The sequence below is a fragment of the Salmo trutta genome, chromosome 37 (genome assembly GCF_901001165.1).
Source record: "Salmo trutta chromosome 37, fSalTru1.1, whole genome shotgun sequence".
Classification (NCBI taxonomy): Eukaryota; Metazoa; Chordata; class Actinopteri; order Salmoniformes; family Salmonidae; genus Salmo; species Salmo trutta.
Window position 1 is genome coordinate 447,108 of NC_042993.1, and position 21,264 is coordinate 468,371.

The following is a 21,264-nucleotide window of genomic DNA, read 5'->3' on the forward strand; positions in this document are numbered from 1 at the left end:
CTTCCCTTGCATTCGATATTACAAATATCAGCTGATGTAAGAAGGGCTATATAAATACATTTCATTTGATTTGAAATACAGAGAGGCGCTGTTTCGCACGATCAGTTGCTTTCCATAGTGTGATACATTCAACCTCTTGCGAAATGACAAATATTTATTTTGTTATTGGTCAATTTTGGGGGGGGTAGACTAGCTTCCATCCGTGAATACATAGCACTGCTGACTAATGGTGGGAAAATATCCTCCCTCTTTTTCCTCCAATCACAAAACAACCATACATGTATTTATGCTCTCTCACACACTCATTCTGTTTCATACCCCTCCAAAAGGACATAACGGTTTGAAAAGAAGGGACTCCAGCTGTCATTTATCGAGTAGTTTCCTGTACTTGCCGTAGCTTTGGAACAACTTTGCTAAACACAGGGAAAGAGAGTGGGGGGTGAAAGAGGGCAAAACAGAGGGAGTTGAAACAGTCCAGTGAAAGAGGACAAGGATAACTCCCGTGTCAGTACTCAAAATGAGTTGGTCTTGGGCTCTAGCCTGCTGGTGTGCATTAGTGCTGGTGTGCGCGTCTGAAGGTTTGTAGCCTACAAGGTTTTTGCATGTACTCATCAATTCATTCTGTCGTTGTTTTATGTCCTGGTATGTGTTTATGGCTCCCCTTCTGTTTGTGCATGGTCTGTTAGAAGTGAGCAGAAGAGGCCATTTTTATGCCCTATCAAGATCATGAAGAAAAACATTATTTGTTGGACGTGATACATTCCATTCCAACAGTTTAGCGTGGAACAACTTTGTCCAAGTCTACTAACAGTATAACTATTATTCTAGGTGCAACAAAAATCTAGACTAAAGAATTCACACCATGTTAATTAAAGGTGCAATATGCAGAAGTCGCTCCGCAATTTCCTGTTTGATAAAATTCAAATAGTTAGCCTAATTTCAGTTTGTGACAAAACAAGCAATGTATAGTGTAGAGAATCATTGTACCATCTAAACCGCTATGAAATACATTTTCAATAACCAAAAATATTTGCATTTTAAGCTGTTTAAAGCTGGTATACAAAACCAGAAGCAAAAATGTAACTTAAGAAATGGGAATCATAGAAATAGTACACATAGAACATATCTTCCGCTTCATAGACTTGCTTTCAATGAGAATAACAGATCTATAAGTCACATTTCTATGTGAATTGGGTCACCCAAAAAGTTACATATTAGCTTTTTCTATTCTGATTTCATGATTTCCAAAAATCTAGGTGGTAGACAACAGTACTGACATCACATGGTCAGAGTGCTATGGCTTATTTATTATCTAGTATGTGTGGGCGTGTGTGTTTACATTCTCTCATCCCTTCCACAGATAACAGATCCCTTCCTGACATGTTACAGAGACAGGCCTCTGTTGACATAGAGGATTTCCTGCACAGTTAGTGTGACATGTACTGTATATATACGTGTGTGTGTGTGTGACTGTGTGTGTGTGACTGTGTGTGTGTGTTTCAATGCCCTCACAGTGCTGTGTGTATATCTGTCTTCCAGGGGAGATTCAGCTGGAGCCTGACATGATCCAGAGGGAGATCACCCTGCACCTGAACACAGACTTTAGACCTGGAGTTCGGCCAATGGCTGGGCCTCGTTCGTTTTGGGATTCCCACCCCAGTATCCTCTTCCCCCCTGGCCGGCCCTCCCCTAAGAACCTCCAGGCCATCTGTCTCCATAGCAGCCATCGTCCCCGGTACTCCCTCCCCCAGGACGGCAGACGCCACTTTCGTCGTCGAGCTGAAGCAGTCAACCGGGTAGAGTCCTGGTACAGCGCATGTTGCCATGGGAACGGGACACAGCAGGTCCAGGAAGTGACGCTGTGCTGCGTTACACAGGCGGTGAGTGTTTCTGTGGCAACATTGGATTCTGTCCTGTTCCATTCTGTCCTTTCGTGTTGTGTTCAGTTCTGTTTAGGTCCATTCACTCCTAGTGTACCAACAGAACCACCTTCTACGTGCACAGATGCAGTAGTGATGAGGACAGAGGATGTCTAGGGAAGATGAGACAGTAGTAGTGATGAGGACAGAGGATGTCCAGGGAAGATGAGACTCAGTAGAAGGAAAGCCCATACAGACACAACAGATCAGCCTTGGAGTCTATCTGTATAGCTGTGTAGCTGTGTAGAGGGGAAGGTGTTTATGAGTCAGGCCCACTAAAGCTGTACCTTCACCATTTTAGGACTTCTTTTACCTCTATTTTTCATGTGTGAATTGATGTTTGTGTATGTCACTTACAGTGGGAACAGACCCTGTCCACATTCTGTACTGATGAGTTCTCAGTGAAGACACGCCACCACCACTGCTGCCTGAAACAGGGCGGGGCCAGACTGAGCTGTTTCCATATGGAAAACCCAAACGCCACCTACCTGCCGACCACCCCCATACCTGAACCTGGCTTCACCTTTAACCCCAACACTTGTCACAAGTAAGGGAGGGAGAGAGAGTTTTACTTTAGTTTTAGGGCAGGGCTGTTATGGTGACGGTTTTACCGCCACACTGGTGGTCACGAGTCATGACCGCAGTCAAATTCCATGTGACTGTTTAGTCACGGTAACTAGGCTTCTCCAAAACTGCATTCTGATGGTGCTGATGATCATTAGTAGAGTACCAAACTTGCTAACAGTCAGTTGCTATTGTGCTGGTACTCAGCACCTTACTGTCTCTCTAATCACACTGACATCAATAGAAATGAAATCGAAAATCTAATCAAACACTTCATGAGAGCCCATGAGCTCATGTTGCGCAACAGTTCCATAGGCTTTTCAATTGCAGGATTTTTTTGGGCCTCTATTAAAAAGAGGATCCCATCAGCTTTCTATAGGCTAAGCCTACTATATTTATTTCTCAACTTTCCTAATATTAAGCACATTGCTTCGCTTTACAACAGGAGTATAGCTTGCGTGGCTGCATGAATATTAACCATGGGAAATGCGTTAATATTGCTATTTAAGTGTATTTACATCAAATCAAACTATATTGTCACATGCGCCGAATACAACAAGTGTAGACTTTACCATGAAATGCTTACTTACAAGCCCTTAACCAACAGTGCAGTTCAAGAAGAGTTAAGAAAATATTTACCCAGTAGACTAAAATAAAAAGTAAAAAAAGGTAACACAATTAGAATAACAATCATGAGGTTATATATAGGGGGCACTGGTACCAAGTCAGTGTGCGGGGGTACAGATTAGTTGAGGTAATTTGTACATGTACAGTTGAAGTCGGAAGTTTACATACACTTAGGTTGGAGTCATTAAAACTCGTTTTCAACCTCTACACAAATGTCTTGTTAACAAACTATTGTTTGGGCAAGTCGGTTAGGACATCTACTTTGTGCATGACACAAGTAATTTTTCCAACAATTGTTTACAGACAGATTATTTCACTTATAATTCACTGTATTATAATTCCAGTGGGTCAGAAGTTGACATACACTAAGTTGACTGTGCCTTTAAACAGCTTGGAAAATTCCAGAAAATGATGTCATGGCTTTAGAAGCTTCTGATCGGCTAATTGACATAATTTGAGTCAATTGGAGGTGTACTTGTGGATGTATTTCAAAGCCTACCTTCAAACTAAGTGCCTCTTTGCTTGACATCATGGGAAAATCAAAAGAAATCAGCCAAGAAAATGTAGACCTCCACAAGTCTGGTTCATCCTTGAGAGCAATTTCCAAACGCCTGAAGGTACCATGTTCATCTGTATAAACAATAGTACGCAAGTATAAACACCATGGGACCACGCAGCCGTCATACCGCTCAGGAAGGAGACGCGATCTGTCTCTTTAGAGATTAACGTATTTTGGTGCAAAAAGTGCAAATCAATCCCAGAACAACAGCAAAGGACAATAGGACATATTCCAGTCTGTGCTAGCAAAACAGTCCTGTAGTGTAGCATCCGCGTCATCTGACCACATCCATATTGAGCGAGTCACTGGTACTTCCTGCTTTAGTTTTTGCTTGTAAGCAGGAATCAGGAGGATAGAATTATGGTCAGATTTGCCAAATGGAGGGTGGGAGAGAGCTTTGTATGCATCTCTGTATGTGGAGTAAAGGTAGTCTCGGATTTCTTTTCTTCACTGGTTGCACATGTGACATGCTGGTAAAAATTTGGTAAAACTGATTTAAGTTTGCCTGCATTAAAGTCCCCGGCCACTAGGAGCGCCGCTTCTGGGTGAGCATTTTCTTCTTTGCTTATGGCCTTATAAAGTCGGTTGAGAGCGGTCATAGTGCCAGCTTCGTTCTATGGTGTTAAGTAGACAATTACGTATAATATAGATGAGAACTCTCTTGGTAGAGAGTGTGGTCTACAGCTTATCATAAGGTACTCTACCACTGGTGAGCAATACCTCGAGACTTCTTTAACCTTTCTGGGCTAGGGGGCAGTATTTTCACGGCCGGATAAAAAACGTACCCAATTTAAACTGGTTACTACTCTTGCCCAGAAATGAGAATATGCATATTATTAGTAGATTTGGATAGAAAACACTCTAAAGTTTCTAAAACTATTTGAATGGTGTCTGTGAGTATAACAGAACTCATATGGCAGTCAAAAACCTGAGAAGATTACAAGCAGGAAGTGGCCTGTCTGCGATTTTGTAGTTCTGCTTTTGCTTGTCTATCGAAACTACAGTATCCGTGGGGTTATGTTGCACTTTCTAAGGCTTCCATTGGCTCTCTAAAGCCACCAGAAAGAGGATTGGGGCATCTCCTGTCTCTGGGCAAAGTATAGTAACTCAGTTTGTCAGTGGTCTGCCTGAGGACAAAGTGCATGGAAATGCGTGTTCACGAGACCTCGCCATTTTTTTCTTTTCCTCTTTGAATGAAACCAGTATTGTCCGGTTGGAATATTATTGCTATTAAACGAGGAAAATACCATAAAAATTGATTTTAAACAGCGTTTGACATGCTTCTAAGTACGGTAATGGAACATTTAGAATTTTTTTGTGTCGATATGCGCTCGCGCGTTACCCTTTGGATAGTGACCTGAACGCACGAACAAAACAGAGATATTTGCACATAACTATGGATTATTTGGAACAAAAACAACATTTGTTGTGGAAGTAGCAGTCCTGCGAGTGCATTCTGACGAAGAACAGCAAAGGTAATCCAATTTTTCTAATAGTAATTCTGAGTTTAGTGAGCCCCAAAGTTGGCGGGTGTCTGAATAGCTAGCCTTGATGGCCGAGCTATGTACTCAGAATATTACAAAATGTGCTTTCGCCGAAAAGCTATTTTAAAATCTGACACCGCGATTGCATAAAGGAGTTCTGTATCTATAATTCTTAAAATAATTGTTATGTATTTTGTCAATGTTTATCATGAGTAATTTAGTAAATTCACCGGAAGTTTTCGGTGGGAATACAATTTCTGAACATCACATGCCAATGTAAAAAGCTGTTTTTGGATATAAATATGAACTTGATTGAACAAAACATGCATGTATTGTGTAACATAATGTCCTAGGAGTGTCATCTGATGAAGATCAAAGGTTAGTGCTGCATTTAGCTGTGTTTGGGTTTTTGTGACATATATGCTTGCTTGAAAAATGGCTGTGTGGTCATTTCTGGCTATGTACTCTACTAACATAATCTAATGTTTGGCTTTCGCTGTAAAGTCTTTTTGAAATCGAACAATGTGGTTAGATTAACGAGAGTCTTATCTTTCAAATGGTGTAAAATAGTCGTATGTTTGAAATATTGAAATTATTGCATTTTTGAGGTTTTGAATTTCGTGCCACGCTCTACCACTGGCTGTTGAATAGAGTGGGACACTCACGTCCCACCTAGCCCAGAGAAGTTAATATTAGACATCACGCACCAGCTGTTATTGACAAATAGACACCCTCACCCCTCGTCTTACCAGAGGTAGCGTCTCTGTTCTGCCGGTGCATGGAAAATCCCGCTAGCTCTATATTGTCCATATTGTCATTCAGCCACGTCTCTGTGAAACATAAGATGTTACAGCCTTTAATGTCCCGTTGGTAGGATAATCTTAATTGTAGGTTATCAATTTTATTTTCCAATGATTGCACGTTAGCAAGAAGAACAGATGGCAGTGTGAGTTTACTCACTCGCCTACGGATTCTCAGAAGGCTGCTCGATCTTGTTAAAGGAATTTTATATCTTGATGATAATAATCAATAATCAATTCGCCTTGACTAATGCCCAAGGTTTGTAAGACAATGGGTTAAAATAATTAGGCAAGGACTCAGTTTTCTGCAAAAGGTTTCTGTAGCTTTATTCAGAGAACGTTCTGGCGTCAGGATAACAAAACAGTCATTATATAGTTCTTGCTTACTTACGCACATACATTTACACACAATCTGTTGGTAACCTGCAACCCCCATTGACTTCTCACGCTGTTTATCACTGGCTCAGCCTGTTCCTTTCCTTCAAGGTTAGGAACTCTTTGAAGTTTTACTCCCTTGACCATCTGCTTCTGTAGCTCTCTATACTAATTGCATACACACATTTCTTTCCCTCTCCAGTGGTTCCTGGACTTTCCGGAACTAATCAGACCAATCGATCCCTACATTGATCATTACATTGATTATTCATTAACCGTGCTGTATGACTAATAATTCATGATGGTTTATTGATTCATTTACCTTTTGTAACGATCGTCGTCGGGTGATGAAGAAGCGGACCAAAGCGCAGCTGGGAGCGAACACATGTTTATTCTTCACACTGCAATAAACACGTACACAAAACCAAGAAAAATGCCGATACGTTAACTGCTCAAACACAAAGAGGCAACACCCCCCAAACAGCGTGGGGGAAAAAGGAACTTAAATGTGATCCCAATCAGAGACAACTAGCGACAGCTGTCTCTGATTGGGAATCGACAGAACCCAACATAGAAATAACCCACATAGGCTATAACGCAAACATAGAAAACAAACCAAGGAAAAATACCCAACATGACACACCCTGACCAAAATACCTGAGTTCACCTAGTCAGGGCGTGACAGTACCCCCCCCCCCAACGGTGCGTACTCCCGGCGCACCAAACTTAACCTCTTACATCTAGATGTTCTGCTAGCGGAACACCTGCTCCAATATCCAATGATGGGCGTGGCGTGAAATACAAATTCCTCGAAGATCCGAAAACTTCAATTTTTCAAACATATGACTATTTTACAGCTATTTAAAGACAAGACTCTCCTTTATCTAACCACACTGTCCGATTTCAAAAAGGCTTTACGGCGAAAGCAAAACATTAGATTATGTCAGCAGAGTACCCAGCCAGAAATAATCAGACACCCATTTTTCAAGCTAGCATATAATGTCACAAAAACCCAGAAGACAGCTAAATGCAGCACTAACCTTTGATGATCTTCATCAGACGACAACCCTAGGACATTATGTTATACAATGCATGCATGTTTTGTTCAATCAAGTTCATATTTATATCAAAAACCAGCTTTTTTACATTAGCATGTGACGTTCAGAACTAGCATACCCCCCGCAAACCTCCGGTGAATTTACTAAATTACTCACGATAAACGTTCACAAAAAACATAACAATTATTTTAAGAATTATAGATACAGAACTCCTCTATGCACTCGATATGTCCGATTTTAAAATAGCTTTTCGGTGAAAGCACATTTTACAATATTCTCAGTAGATAGCCCGGCATCACAGGGCTAGCTATTTAGACACCCACCAAGTTTAGCACTCACCAAAATCAGATTTACTATAACAAAAATGTTGTTACCTTTCCTGTTCTTCGTCAGAATGCACTCCCAGGACTTCTACTTCAATAACAAATGTAGGTTTGGTCCAAAATAATCCATAGTTATGTTCCATCAGCGACGTTTTGTTCGTGCGTTCTAGACACTATCCCAATGGTAAATAACGCATTTCGTGACAAAAGATTTCAAAATATTTCATTACCGTACTTCGAAGCATGTCAACCGCTGTTTAAAGTCAATTTTTATGCCATTTTTCTCGTAAAAAAGCGATAATATTCCGACCGGGAATCTGCAATTAGGTAAACAGCCGAAAGAAAATAAAACACGGGGTCGAATCGGGCACGAGCATGAAGCCCTTTGTCCTCTGATAGACCACTTAGCAAAAGCGCTCGTGTGTTTCAGCCAGGGCTTTGAATTACGTCATTCAGCTTTTTCCCGGGCTCTGAGGGCCCATGGAAGCCGTAGGAAGTGTCACGTAACAGCAGAGATCCTTTGTAATGGATAGAGAGAATCAACAAGGGGAAGAAATGGTCAGACAGGGTACTTCCTGAACAGAATCTTCTCATGTTTTGGCCTGCCAAATGAGTTCTGTTATACTCACAGACACCATTCAAACAGTTTTAGAAACTTTGGAGTGTTTTCTATCCAAAGCTATTAGATAATTATATGCATATTCTAGTTACTGGGCAGGAGTAGTAACCAGATTAAATCGGGTACGTTTTTTATCCGGCCGTGCAAATACTGCCCCCTATCCCCAACAGGTTTTAACTGACTTGCCTAGTTAAATAAAGGTTACACACACACACACCCCACACTGACCAAAAAGTTATTTTGTTGGCATTTATGTATGTCCCCAGTATCAGTAAAACATAATCAACATTTCTTTCACTTATTTGCTGTGTTGTTTCGTTGTTAATTTGTTCAGTCGTTTCATTCTCAACCAGTATTTCTATGGAACACCGTTTGGGTCTTTCCGTGTCAAAAAAGATACAAGTCTAATAACTCTATTTGACGTGTCAAATAACACAACATAATCTGTTTCAGTAGCTATAGTTACCTAGCTAACTATATAGCTAGGTGTCATCTAAAATAACCCTAATTTATAAGACAGTTCTTATTTGATTAATTGTGGTCAGACCCATCTATGTGAAGCTAGCCACAATAAGGATTAGCCACAATAGTGGACTTTGCGGTTAGCCTTCAAAATAAAGTATGGCATAATTCTATTTGTATTCATTTGCATCACTGTCAATGACATACCTTTATCTTGAAGGCAAACCGCAAATTCCACTACTGTGCCTAATCCTAATTGTGGCTAGCATTACAACACAACCCAGTCTGGTCGAGCCTCACTAGCCAGAGGAAACTAGCTGGCTACTTATAACGTTAAATTGCAATAGGCAAACAACAAGTGTCAGCCTAGCTAATACTTACAAGGATTCCTAAATCATTGCTAAGAATAATGAAAATAACAGCAGTTTTTACTGGTCGTTGTGTTCAGGCTGGTTGAATTGGTGCTAGCTACGTACCAAGCTAATGCTAGCTACCCCTGAAGTTGCGGTCGAAAAAATTATGCTTTATTACCAATGCGGTATTGTGAGCACATCGTTCGTGGCCGGTTTTTGCTTGTTTGCAGACTTTTTTGTACAGCTTTGACAGTGCTACTATATATTTTTTGACACGCAAAGACTCAAACGCCTTTCCATAGTATGTATGTCGTCAGGCTAATAGCAGTGACGATATTACTGTGCAACTCCGGTAGGGCAACTTCATAAAAATAGCGCACTTGTTAGGGTAGTGTTAACTGGTGCTCGACCAGTTGGCAAAAGCCAACATCACCAACGACAGAGAACGGTTGATTGTCAAGGGCAATGAATGCCATTATCTTGGCTTTAATGGATTTCACCTTTGAGTTATCTTGCTGAAATGTTTACTTGTTGACTGCTCGATCCACACAGCATACATTGTGGGCTAGTTTAGGAATGCTGTGTTGCACATATAGCGCAAAATTGTACGTGGCGTCATTACGTCATGTACCTTCGTTCAAATCAAACGTATTTGTCACATACACATGGTTAGCAGGTGTTACTGCAAGTGTAGCGAAATGCTTGTGCTTCTAGTTCCGACCATGCAGTAATATCTAACAAGTAATATAACCTAACAATTTCACAACAACTACCTTGTACACACAAGTGTAAAGGAATGAATACGAATATGTACATAAAAATATATAAATGAGTGATGGCCGAATGGCATAGGCAAGAAGCAGTAGATGGTATAGAGTACAGTATATACATATGAGATGAGCAATGCCGGGTATGAAAACATTATATGAAGTGACATTGTTTAAAGTGGCTAGTGATACATTATAACAAGATGGCAAGATGCAGTAGATGGTATTGCGTACAGTATATACATATGAGATGAGCAATAGGTATGCACGCCAGCTTTGACATCGGTTTTGCAAATTTGGCGTTAAACTAGACATCGGCTGATACCGATGTTGGCATTTTTAGCTAATATCGTCCGATTCCGATATGTTCACGATATATCGAGCAGCCCTATTTAGTATATGTAAAGACAAGATTAAACTAGTCTAATGGGTGACAATATTATAATTTGTTAATGATGCCCAGTATGTGCAGTAAGGCAAGAAACAGCGCATGCTTTATTTTGTGCAACTTTTTCAAATCATAGTCGCCAACATCATGTAGCCCATAGGCCTATATGTTTTGACAAGATTTGTATCATAACTAACGTGGCCAAATAACTCCAAACGCAGCCTGCACACCTAGAACCCCTGGGACACGGTAAGAGAGCACATGGCCTACAGGCCTAGAACCCCTGGGACACGGTAAGAGAGCACATAGCCTACAGACCTAGAACCCCTGGGACACGGTAAGAGAGCACATAGCCTACAGACCTAGAACCCCTGGGACACGGTAAGAAGAGCACATAGCCTGCACACCTAGAACCCCTGGGACACGGTAAGAGAGCACATAGCCTACAGACCTAGAACCCCTGGGACACGGTAAGAGAGCACATAGCCTACAGACCTAGAACCCCTGGGACACGGTAAGAGAGCACATAGCCTACAGACCTAGAACCCCTGAGACACGGTAAGAGAGCACATAGCCTACAGACCTAGAACCCCTGGGACACGGTAAGAGAGCACATAGTCTACAGACCTAGAACCCCTGGGACACGGTAAGAGAGCACATAGCCTACAGACCTAGAACCCCTGGGACACGGTAAGAGAGCACATAGCCTACAGACCTAGAACCCCTGGGACACGGTAAGAGAGCACATAGCCTACAGACCTAGAACTCCTGGGACACGGTAAGAGAGCACATACAGAGAGAGCCTACAGAGCGTAGTGAAACATGTGCTCTTATAAACCCAGGCATTGCAGAGTTGTGTGTGAAAACAGAGTTTTGACTGGCCACTATATAAAAGAGGATCACAGCTTTCTTGTGCTGATATATTTATGTCTAAATTCTTAAAATTAAACACATTAATCTGCTTCACAACCGGTGTAGCCTAACTGGCATACATAGGCAGTGCATGAGTTTCATATTTGGGGAAGATATTTTTCACCATAAAAATGCACCTTTTATAATAATGCATTACATGCATATAATGCTGTTTCTTATGTAAAATAGCCTACTATTGGAAATGTGATGAGTAGATTGGATGGTCATAATTTAGGCTAATAATGCATGGCTGCGCGTGTATAGCATAGAGCTTCCCAAACTGGGGTAAAAAAAAAACTTTTTTTTCTTCACATTTTCAAACAGTTGATTTAAATTTTCCAACAAGGCTATACATTTTGGTGTTTTTTTTTCTCTCCTGAGTAGCCTCATTTCACTGCCAAAAATAGAAGTAAACCATCTATTGTTCAGCGAAATAACAACACAATGTCAAATACAGGTAGCCTTGTCAAATAATTAACATCCAATCACATTAACCGTTACTCTCTTGCGGGAATTCCACCAATGGTCCATATATAGCCAAACATAGCTGCTGCTCATTCTGTTTGCTCAAAAATTGATAAATGGTTAAAAAAGTAAGGCCCGCGTCCATAAAGACACATACCAACAGTACTACCCCTGCACCTGTCGACGACACAAGTTGTTCTGCTTCCACGAGCACATCCAATGCTAGCATCAGTAATTCTACATTTGTTGTTAGCTCAGCTAGCATGGACACTGACAGTTGTGAATCTGATGCAGCCGAAGAGCTACTGCCCCTTACCTAGGAAAGCACCGAACAACAGACAGGGACGTTGGGCCATCGAGAGGCGCAAATATGACTACATTGATTTGGGGTTCACTTACACTACCATTCAAAAGTTTGGGGTCACTTAGAAATATCCTGGTTTTTGAAAGAAAAGCAAATAGTTTTGTCCATTACAATAACATAAAATTGTTCAGAAATATAGTGCAGACATTGTTAATGTTGTAAATGACTATTGTAGCTGGAAACGGCTGGTCTTTCATGGAATATCTACATAGGCATACAGAGGCCCATTATCAGCAACCATCACTCCTGTGTTCCAATGGCACGTTGTGTTAGCTAATCCAAGTTTATCATTAAAAAAGGCTAATTGATCATTAGAAAACCCTTTCGCAATTATGTTAGCACAGCTGAAAACGGTTGTTCTGATTAAAGAAGCAAAAAAACTGGCCTTCTTTAGACTAGTTGAGTATCTTGAGCATCAGCATTTGTGGGTTCGATTACAAGCTCAAAATGGCCAGAAACAAAACTCACTTGTAACGGCTTTCGTTTGAAGAAGTGGATCAAAGCGCAGCGTGGTAAGTGCTCATCATTTATTGTATATAACGAAACACTTAAACAAAGAAACAAAACGAACGCAAACAGTTCCGTCAGGTAACAGATAACTAAACGGAAAACAACTACCCACAAACACAGGCTGCCTAAGTATGATTCCCAATCAGAGACAACGATAGACAGCTGCCTCTGATTGGAAACCATACTCGACCAAAACAAAGAAATATAATGACATAGAACGCCCACCCCATATCACACCCTGACCTAACCAAACAGAGAAAAACGGCTCTCTCAGGTCAGGGCTTGACAGACCACCCCCAAAGGTGCGGACTCCCGGCCACAAACCTGAACCTATAGGGGAGGGTCCGGGTGGGCATCTACCCATGGTGGCGGCCCCCGCTCCGCCGATCCCTCCGCTTTTGTATCCCCGGACCGTGGATTGTCGGAGGAGGAACCGGACCGCGGTACATCGCCGGAGGCTCTGGACTGCAGACCGCCGCCGGAGACCCCGGACTGCAGACCGCCGCCGGAGACCCCGGACTGCAGACCGCCGCCGGAGACCCCGGACTGCAGACCGCCGCCGGAGACCCCGGACTGCAGACCGCCGCCGGAGACCCCGGACTGCAGACCGTCGCAGGAGACCCCGGACTGCAGACCGTCGCAGGAGACCCCGGACTGCGGACCATCGCTGCAGGCTCCGCGCCATGGATAGTCGCTACAGGCTCCACGCCATGGATCGTCACTGGAGGCTCCGTGCCATGGATCATCACTGGAGGCTTCGTACTATGGATCATCCCTACAGGCTCCGGGCCATGGATCATCCCTGGTGGCTTCGTGCCATGGATTATCACTGGAGGCTACGGACCATGGATTATCACTGGAGGCTTCGTGCCATGGATCATCACTACAGGCTTCGGACCATGGATCATCACCGGAGGCTTCTTACGTGGAGCCGGAACAGGTCTCACCGGACTGAGGAGACACACTGGAGACCGGGTGCGCAGAACAGGCACAGGGTATACTGGGCCGTGGAGGCGCACTGTAGGTCTGGAGCATAGGGCTGGCACAACCCGTTCTGGCTGGATGCTTACTTTAGCCCGGCAAGTGCTGGGCGCTGGTACAGGACGAACTGGGCTGTGAAGGTGCACTGGTGACACAGTGCGTAGAGCTGGCGCAGGATATACTGGGCCGTGGAGGCGCATTGGAGGTCTGGAGCGTATGGCTGGCACAACCCGTCCTGGCTGGATGCTCAGTTTAGCCCGGCAAGTGCGGGGCGCTGGCACAGGACGAACTGGGCTGTGAAGGCGCACTGGCGACACAGTGCACATCACCACATAACATGGTGCCTGACTGGTCACACGCTCCCCACGGTAAGCACTGGGAGTTGGCTCAGGTCTCCACCCTGACTCTGCCAATCTACCCGTGTGCCCCCCCCCCCAACATTTTTTGGGGCTGCCTCTCGTGCTTCCGTCGTTGCCGTGCTAGTTCCTCGTAACGTTGCCGTTTCTCTCTCGCTGTCTCCACCTGCTTCCATGGCAGGGTCTTGTCCCCTGCCATTACCTCCTCCCAGGTCCAGGATGTCCTCCACTCTCTCCTTTCCCGGGCCCAGGATCCCTGCTCCTCCTGGGCATGCTGCTTGGTCCATTTTTGGTGGGTAGTTCTGTAACGGCTTTCGTTTGAAGAAGTGGACCAAAGCGCAGCGTGGTAAGTGCTCATAATTTATTGTATATAACGAAACACTTATACAAAGAAACAAAACGGAAGCAAACAGTTCCGTCAGGTAACAGCTAACTAAACGGAAAACAACTACCCATAAACACAGGAGGGAAAAGGCTACCTAAGTATGATTCCCAATCAGAGACAACGATAGACAGCTGCCTCTGATTGGAAACCATACTCGGCCAAAACAAAGAAATATAATGACATAGAATGTCCACCCCATACACACCCTGACCTAACCAAACAGAGAAAAACGGCTCTCTCAGGTCAGGGCATGACATTTCTTCTGAAACTCGTCAGTCTATTCTTGTTCTGAGAAATGAAGGCTAATAACAATGTCTACACTGTAGTTCTGATACATTTTATGTTATTTTAATGGACAGAAATGTGCTTTTCTTTCAAAAACAAGGACATTTAAGTGACCTCACACTTTTGAACAGTAGTATATACGGGGAGTAGTGCCTTACCTCAGCCACAGTGTGTTATATGTGCAAAAGTACTATCTTACAACTCAATGAAACCTTCACTCTTGCGCAGACATTTAGAAACAAAACATTTGAAAAATAAAACCCAGGAGTTTTTTGAGCGAGTATTAAGACATCTTTCGAGTAGTAAGACATGCATAAAAGCAACAGATACCATTAATAAGAAGGGGCTAGAAGCGTCTTATGTGGTGATCTACCGAGTGGCTAGGACAGCCAAGTCCCATACTATTGTGGAGGACTTATTTCTTCCTGCTGCCGCGGATATGGCTGGGACAATGCTGGGGGAAAAGGCCAAAAAAACTATACAGACAATGCCTTCATCAAACAACACTGTTTCATGACGCATCAGTGACATGGCAGGAGATGTTTTGAAACAATTACTGCTTTGCATACAAGCCAGTGAATTCTATGCATTATAGCTGGTTCAGTCAAAAGACGTGTCGGGCCTAGCACAGCTCCTGGTATATGTCCGTTACGTTTATGGGGGGTCAATTAAGGAAGACATCCCCTTCTGCAAACCACTGGAAACCAGGACAACAGGAGAGGATATTTTTTAAGTACTGGACAGCTTTGTGACATCAAATGGACTTTGGTGATCAAGATGTGTTGGTATCTGTACTGATGGCGCAAAAGCCATCAGTACAGATAAATATGAACTTGATTGATCAAAACATGCATGTATTGTATAACATAATGTCCTAGGAGTGTCATCTGATGAAGATCATCAAAGGTTAGTGCTGCATTTAGCTGTGGTTTTGGTTTTTGTGACATTATATGCTAGCTTGAAAAATGGGTGTCTGATTATTTTTGGCTCGGTACTCTGCTGACATAATCTAATGTTTTGCTTACGTTGTAAAGCCTTTTTGAAATCGGACAGTGTGGTTAGATTAACGAGAGTCTTGTCTTTAAATGGTGTAAAATAATCATATGTTTGAGAAATTGAAGTAATAGCATTTCTAAGGTATTTGAATATCGCGCCACGGGATTCCACTGGCTGTTGAGTAGGTGGGATGCAAGCGTCCCACCTAGCCCATAGAGGTTAATGTAAATGCATTCCAGATGACAACCTCATGAAGCTGGTTGAGAGAATGCTAAGAATGTGCAAAGCTGTCATCAAGGCAAAGAGTGGCTACTTTGAAGAATCTCAAATATATTTTGATTTGCTTAACACTTTTGGTTACTGCATGATGCCATATGTTATTTCATAGTTTTGATGTCTTCACTATTAATCTATAATGTAGAAAATAGTAAAAATAAAGAAAAACCCTTGAATGAGTAGGTGTGTCCAAACTTTTGACTGGTATTGTATATCACAACTAAAGTTGCATTAACAACAAAACATTAAGCATACAGGAGGACCTGTTTCTTTGTTAAGCGTTCAACACAGAATAGCAGCATGTGTTCACTCCCTCGTAAATCGTTTGGAGAAAATATCCTTTCTATTTTATTATGCTATGTTCAATGGAATTCTTCATAATATAAAACAATGCCACGGAATTCTAAGAAAATCTTGTCTGCTAAATGAACTAGTGTAGCCCACAGCCATATGGCATAGCCAGATCAGGACCCAACATAGGGACAACTCAGAGTATGCTATTCTGTTCTTCTGAAATAGACTACATTTTCGTCATATCATGTTTCTTTACACCTGTCTAAAATAAATAATGGTTTTATTGTGATGGTGTAGCCTATATTAAATGGATTTATTAGACTTCTTAAAATGTAGATGTTCCAAAGGTCTGCATCAGTGGCTTGTAGGCTATGTGTGGAAACCAGGAGATGCTAAACATGTTGATGTTAAATAACTTCAATTACCATGAGACTGGCAGTCATTTGCATGACCGCCACAGCCCTGGCAACTAATGACTACATGTATTGTGTCCTTTCCTCCCAGGTCCCAGCCTGGTCCATGTGCTGTCAGAGGGGAGGTGAACAAGGAGAGCCCCCAAGCTACTCCCAGAGACTCTGACATCAGCTTCCCCCCTGGACGCCCCACTTCTGACAACATTGAATTGGTCTGCTGCCTACACAACCGCCGACCCCTCTCCACCACCAAGTGGCTGCCACGTACAGGCTTTGGCTGGCTGGCCCACCAATCAAAGGCCATGAACCGGCTGGAGAGAGGATTCAAACACTGCTGTAAGGGACAGGAGGACGTGCTACCCTGTGCTGAGGGAAAGGTAAGGAGCATGGTGTGTGTGTGTGTGTGTGTGTGTGTGTGTGTGTGTGTGTGTGTGTGTGTGTGTGTGTGTGTGTGTGTGTGTGTGTGTGTGTGTGTGTGTGTGTGTGTGTGTGTGTGTGTGTGTGTGTGTGTGTGTGTGTGTGTGCGTGCTATGGCCTGCCTACCTGCACATGTCAATGTGGGAAAAATAAGGATCCCATTCATACCTACACTGAAGAAGGCTGATAAACCTAAACATCTGTATAAACTATCCTCTACAGTGAACAATAATACATTGTTTTTTTAGGTATCTTTTTGTGTGCAGATCTATACATGTTTTTGCAGGCATTAAGGTTCTCCCCTGGCATTCAGAGTGCAGCTCAAGCTTAGATGTACAGTTCGAGTGTTGATCAATTCAAGTGTTTACAGTACATCTCTCCACCTCTCTCTTAGTGGCGTGAGGTGCTTGACAGGTTCTGTGAGGAAGAGCAGAAGGGGAGGCTTCACAACTCCTCCTGTTGTGATGTGGGAGAAGGTGAGGAGAGGTACACCTGTTTCTCCTCCCGCGCCCCTCATCCAGACTATGACCAAAAGCTCGACTCTGCCGCACCACAGACTCACACCCTCGGACACATCTGTGAAACATACAAGATCATCAAGAAGTAAGGGTTTGTTTAGGATTAGTGTGTGTGTGTGTGTGTGTGTGTGTGTGTGTGTGTGTGTGTTTAATTTGACCTTTTTCCTCCTCAGTCACATTTTTATGCTGCCCAGCCTGATTGTTTATCTTTCTGGGTGACAGAACCAGAACTTTCAGAAAGGGTACATTTCACTGTAGTTGATGGTGACTGTAGCTAGGATTCCATCCAGTTGGTGACAGATTTTAAATATTGCCATTTTCCCACCAGTGGTATGTTTTCACCAAACTGACTTGTTGCTGATTTTTGTAGTGCACACAAAAGGTACTTTTCCCTTAACATGTCATGTACCGAATAAAAATCTGAAGTTCACTGTGTCTCCATCATATTTTCAACTCTACCGATAGATTTGTCACAAAAACGGTTGTTATAAATAGTATATGTGCCCACTCTGGTCTTGGCACATGCGCTCTAGCAAACGGATACAGTGCGGGTAGGCTAGTCCAGATGATGATATTATTATGGATAACAGTGAGAATATATATATTTTTCAAACGGCAGTCAAGCATCGATCATCATGTCACCAGAATAAAACCCTCGATATTTACTGGAAAGGAGCATCACTGTGCATCTTCACCACCCTGTGAAGTTCATCATTTATTTAATCTGTAGCCTAATAAACTGCATAGTTTCCTGAGTCGTAGTGGAAGGACCAAACACCATATTATCGAGTGACTGCAAGTTTACATCGATATGATGGTTATTATATCAATAATAACGAGCATAAAGGCATTTCCACCGCCATTTCTCACATAACTAATTTTACAGACGAAAAGATCCCACCATGTCAAACAAACAAATTATCTGTCAGTATTTATACAACTTTACGAAAAATTCCTGTTTCCATTACAGTTGTTGTGGTTTTGTTTTATACGGTATGAGCTTACTTGCATAAAAACTGTGGATGGAAACGTGGTTAATGACATTAAAATTCCAGATTTGCATTGTATGAAAGACCATTACCAAAAATGTAAAAACAATAGTATAGAATAACTTTCACAAGTATCTTATTACAGCAGCTAGTTTGATCCAGGCACATTTGTACATATCTGTCTAACAAAGCCCTTTGACTGATTTGATTATCGAGTAAAACAAAGATGTAGTATACTGAGATAATCTTGCAATCTGGTCTCTCAGGTTCCCTTTGGCTCTTCCTGTCCAGAACTTAGTGGTCCAATGCTGCCCCCTGCCAGCAGACCAGAGAACTGCATGTGTTCAGATACAGGTGAGTTCGACACTTAATAATGCAGGTTCACTCAGACAACCCCATATCTCATATTAACCAGGTTGTCCCATTGGGATAAAATGAACATGATTGGCCATCAAGTGTCTACAGGATCTTAGACTGCGAGTTAGTTATAAACCATTTTATTTTTATATTGTGTCTCTGCATATTGCAGGCTTTTTGATATTGTTGTTTTCATAACTTCTCTCTTTGACTGTGAACCCAGCTAGTGATGCTGTCGCAGAGACGCTGTCTTGAGGGGAAGCCCTCCTCTTCCGCTGTCTTGCAGAAGTCCTGCCCTTCCTCCTCCTTCTCCCAGGACTCCCCTATGTGCCTCTCCAGACTGCTCATGAATGCCATCACCAAGGCAACCAAGTCACCACACCTCAGAAAGAGGAAATTCCTCCTCACCTGATTTTGTTTTTACTCTGATGGCAGTGGGCCAATCCGAATTGGCGGTCAGGGGATTTCTGCAGTAGTCACTAGATGACCATGCCAGAAAGGATAGAATTGGCTAATACAGAAGAACTGTTGAGCAAGTGCATGATTTAGTCAAACAGGGGATAGGGTGTGGGTAAGAGTAAGCAGAATTTATAGTTAGAAAGTGCCATTTATTCCATATTTTCTTACATGGCCAGATGACAACCAATTAATATATGGTATCACAGTGCACATAATATTTCAGTATTACTGTCAGTGTCTGTCATTAAGAGGGTGTTATAATGATAGAACACAGAGAGCTGATACGAATATAAAAAAGAAGTGGTAATTCAAATGGTGATTTGTTTCGTAAAGCAGACATGTTTCAGATTTGTTAGTTGTATTATTCATATAGTTCCAGAACTGCTAGTCCAGTTGTCCTGTTCTATTTCTAACGTTTGAAAAAAATCTTTCTAGAATATGTCTTAATCATTTTGGAGTGAAGCACTGCCAGTTATTGTAATTTGTCGTTATCTGACACATAAACAACATTGAAATTATTATTTGAATAAACTGAAATGTTGATGGAAGTGGACCTTATGTTATAGTGACTGTGTGACTTGCATTAATAAAGACAGACAGGGACCTAACTAGCTGTCACAGCCACAGAGTTTAGCCTAAAGCCTGGCAGATGGCGACATTGAGTCGTTTCATCTTACCGTCCAAAGGCACTGTATGAAACCGGCTATATACACTTGTATCCTTAGTGGACCGGTTATTGCATGAAACATTCTCCATTCAGGCTGCAAAGGCATCGATTTCCTCCGTAATTTGATTTAATGGCGAGAAGGCAGAAGAAAAAGTGGCTAAGAATGTTAGTCCCAGATGTTGCATATTGCGTTCAGCCAATCAGGTTGCAGAAGTCTGTATACCTTACCCCAGTGACGCTGGGTCAGGACAGGAGAGTCTTCACCTTTCTAAGCCTGTTATCGTAAAGGCTCTTATCAGCTTGACTACGTTGTTTCTTACAGTTGATCTTCCCTTGGTACTGTAGTAGCTAGCCAGTTTGAGTCAGGTCATGAGAATAGACAGGTCTGTTTCGGTCCCACAATAACAAGCCTGATTGCTTTATGGGAATCTAAGTCTGAATACAGGACTGCGAACTAAGGCAATGAACACACACATACAAATGATACAGGGTGTTTTCACTATATACAGTACCAGTCAAAAGTTTGGACACACCTACTCATTGAAGGGTTTTTCTTTATTTTGACTCTTTCTACATTGTAGAATAATAGTGAAGACCTCAAAACTATGAAATAAGACACTATGAAATAATGTAATAACCAACAAAGTGTTAAACAAATCAAAATATATTTTATATTTGAGATTTTTCAAGTAGCCACCCTTTGCCTTGATGACAGCTTTGCACACTCTTGGCATTCTCTCAACCAGCTTCATGAGGAATGCTTTTACAACAGTCTTGAAGTAGTTCCCACATATGCTGAGCACTTGTTGACTGCTTTTCCTTCACTCTGTGGTCCAAATCATCCCAAACCATCTCAAATGGGTTGAGGTCGGCTGATTGTGGAGGCCAGGTCATCTGATGCAGCACTCTATCACTCTCCTTCTTGCCCTTACACAGCCTGGAGGTGTGTTTTGGGTCATTGTCCTGTTGAAAAACAAATGATAGTCCCACTAAGCACAAACCAGATGGGATGGCGTATCGCTGCAGAATGCTGTGGTAGTCATACTGGTTAACTGTGCCTTGAATTCTAAATAAAACACAGACAGTGTCACCAGCAAAGCACCATCACACCTCATCCTCCATGCTATACTGTGGGAAGTACCCATGCGGAGATGATCCGTTCACCTACTCTGCGTCTCACAAAGACACGCCGGATGGAACCAAAAATCTCAAATTTGGACTCATCAGACCTAAGGACAGATTTCCGCTGGTCTAATGTCCTTTGCTAATTTTTCTTGGCCCAAGCAAGTCTCTTCTTCTTATTGGTGTCCTTTAGTAGTGGT

General features: G+C 42.4%; 1 protein-coding gene across 2 annotated transcripts; it reads left to right on the top strand.

Annotated features, from left to right (window-relative positions):
• The first annotated feature begins 301 nt into the window (after positions 1–301).
• Positions 302–19,831, top strand: LOC115177413 (extracellular matrix protein 1). 2 transcript variants are annotated; one of them, XM_029738161.1, is made up of 8 exons: positions 302–578; positions 1,361–1,426; positions 1,540–1,880; positions 2,279–2,466; positions 16,627–16,912; positions 17,347–17,555; positions 18,726–18,813; positions 19,040–19,831. In XM_029738161.1, the coding sequence occupies exons 1-8, from the start codon at positions 518–520 to the stop codon at positions 19,226–19,228; spliced, it is 1,428 nt and encodes a 475-aa protein (XP_029594021.1). In that variant the 5' UTR covers positions 302–517; the 3' UTR covers positions 19,229–19,831. The 2 variants fall into 2 exon arrangements, with proteins under 2 accessions (XP_029594021.1, XP_029594022.1); XM_029738162.1 differs by lacking the exon at positions 1,361–1,426.
• Positions 19,832–21,264: the final 1,433 nt, after the last annotated feature.

Excerpts from the sequence above, each read along its gene's own strand:
- LOC115177413 (XM_029738161.1), top strand. The coding sequence starts at position 518 with ATGAGTTGGTCTTGGGCTCTAGCCTGCTGGTGTGCATTAGTGCTGGTG. Across the intron at positions 579-1,360 it reads GCTGGTGTGCGCGTCTGAAG|ATAACAGATCCCTTCCTGAC; the intron begins GTTTGTAGCCTA and ends TCCCTTCCACAG. Across the intron at positions 2,467-16,626 it reads AACCCCAACACTTGTCACAA|GTCCCAGCCTGGTCCATGTG; the intron begins GTAAGGGAGGGA and ends CTTTCCTCCCAG.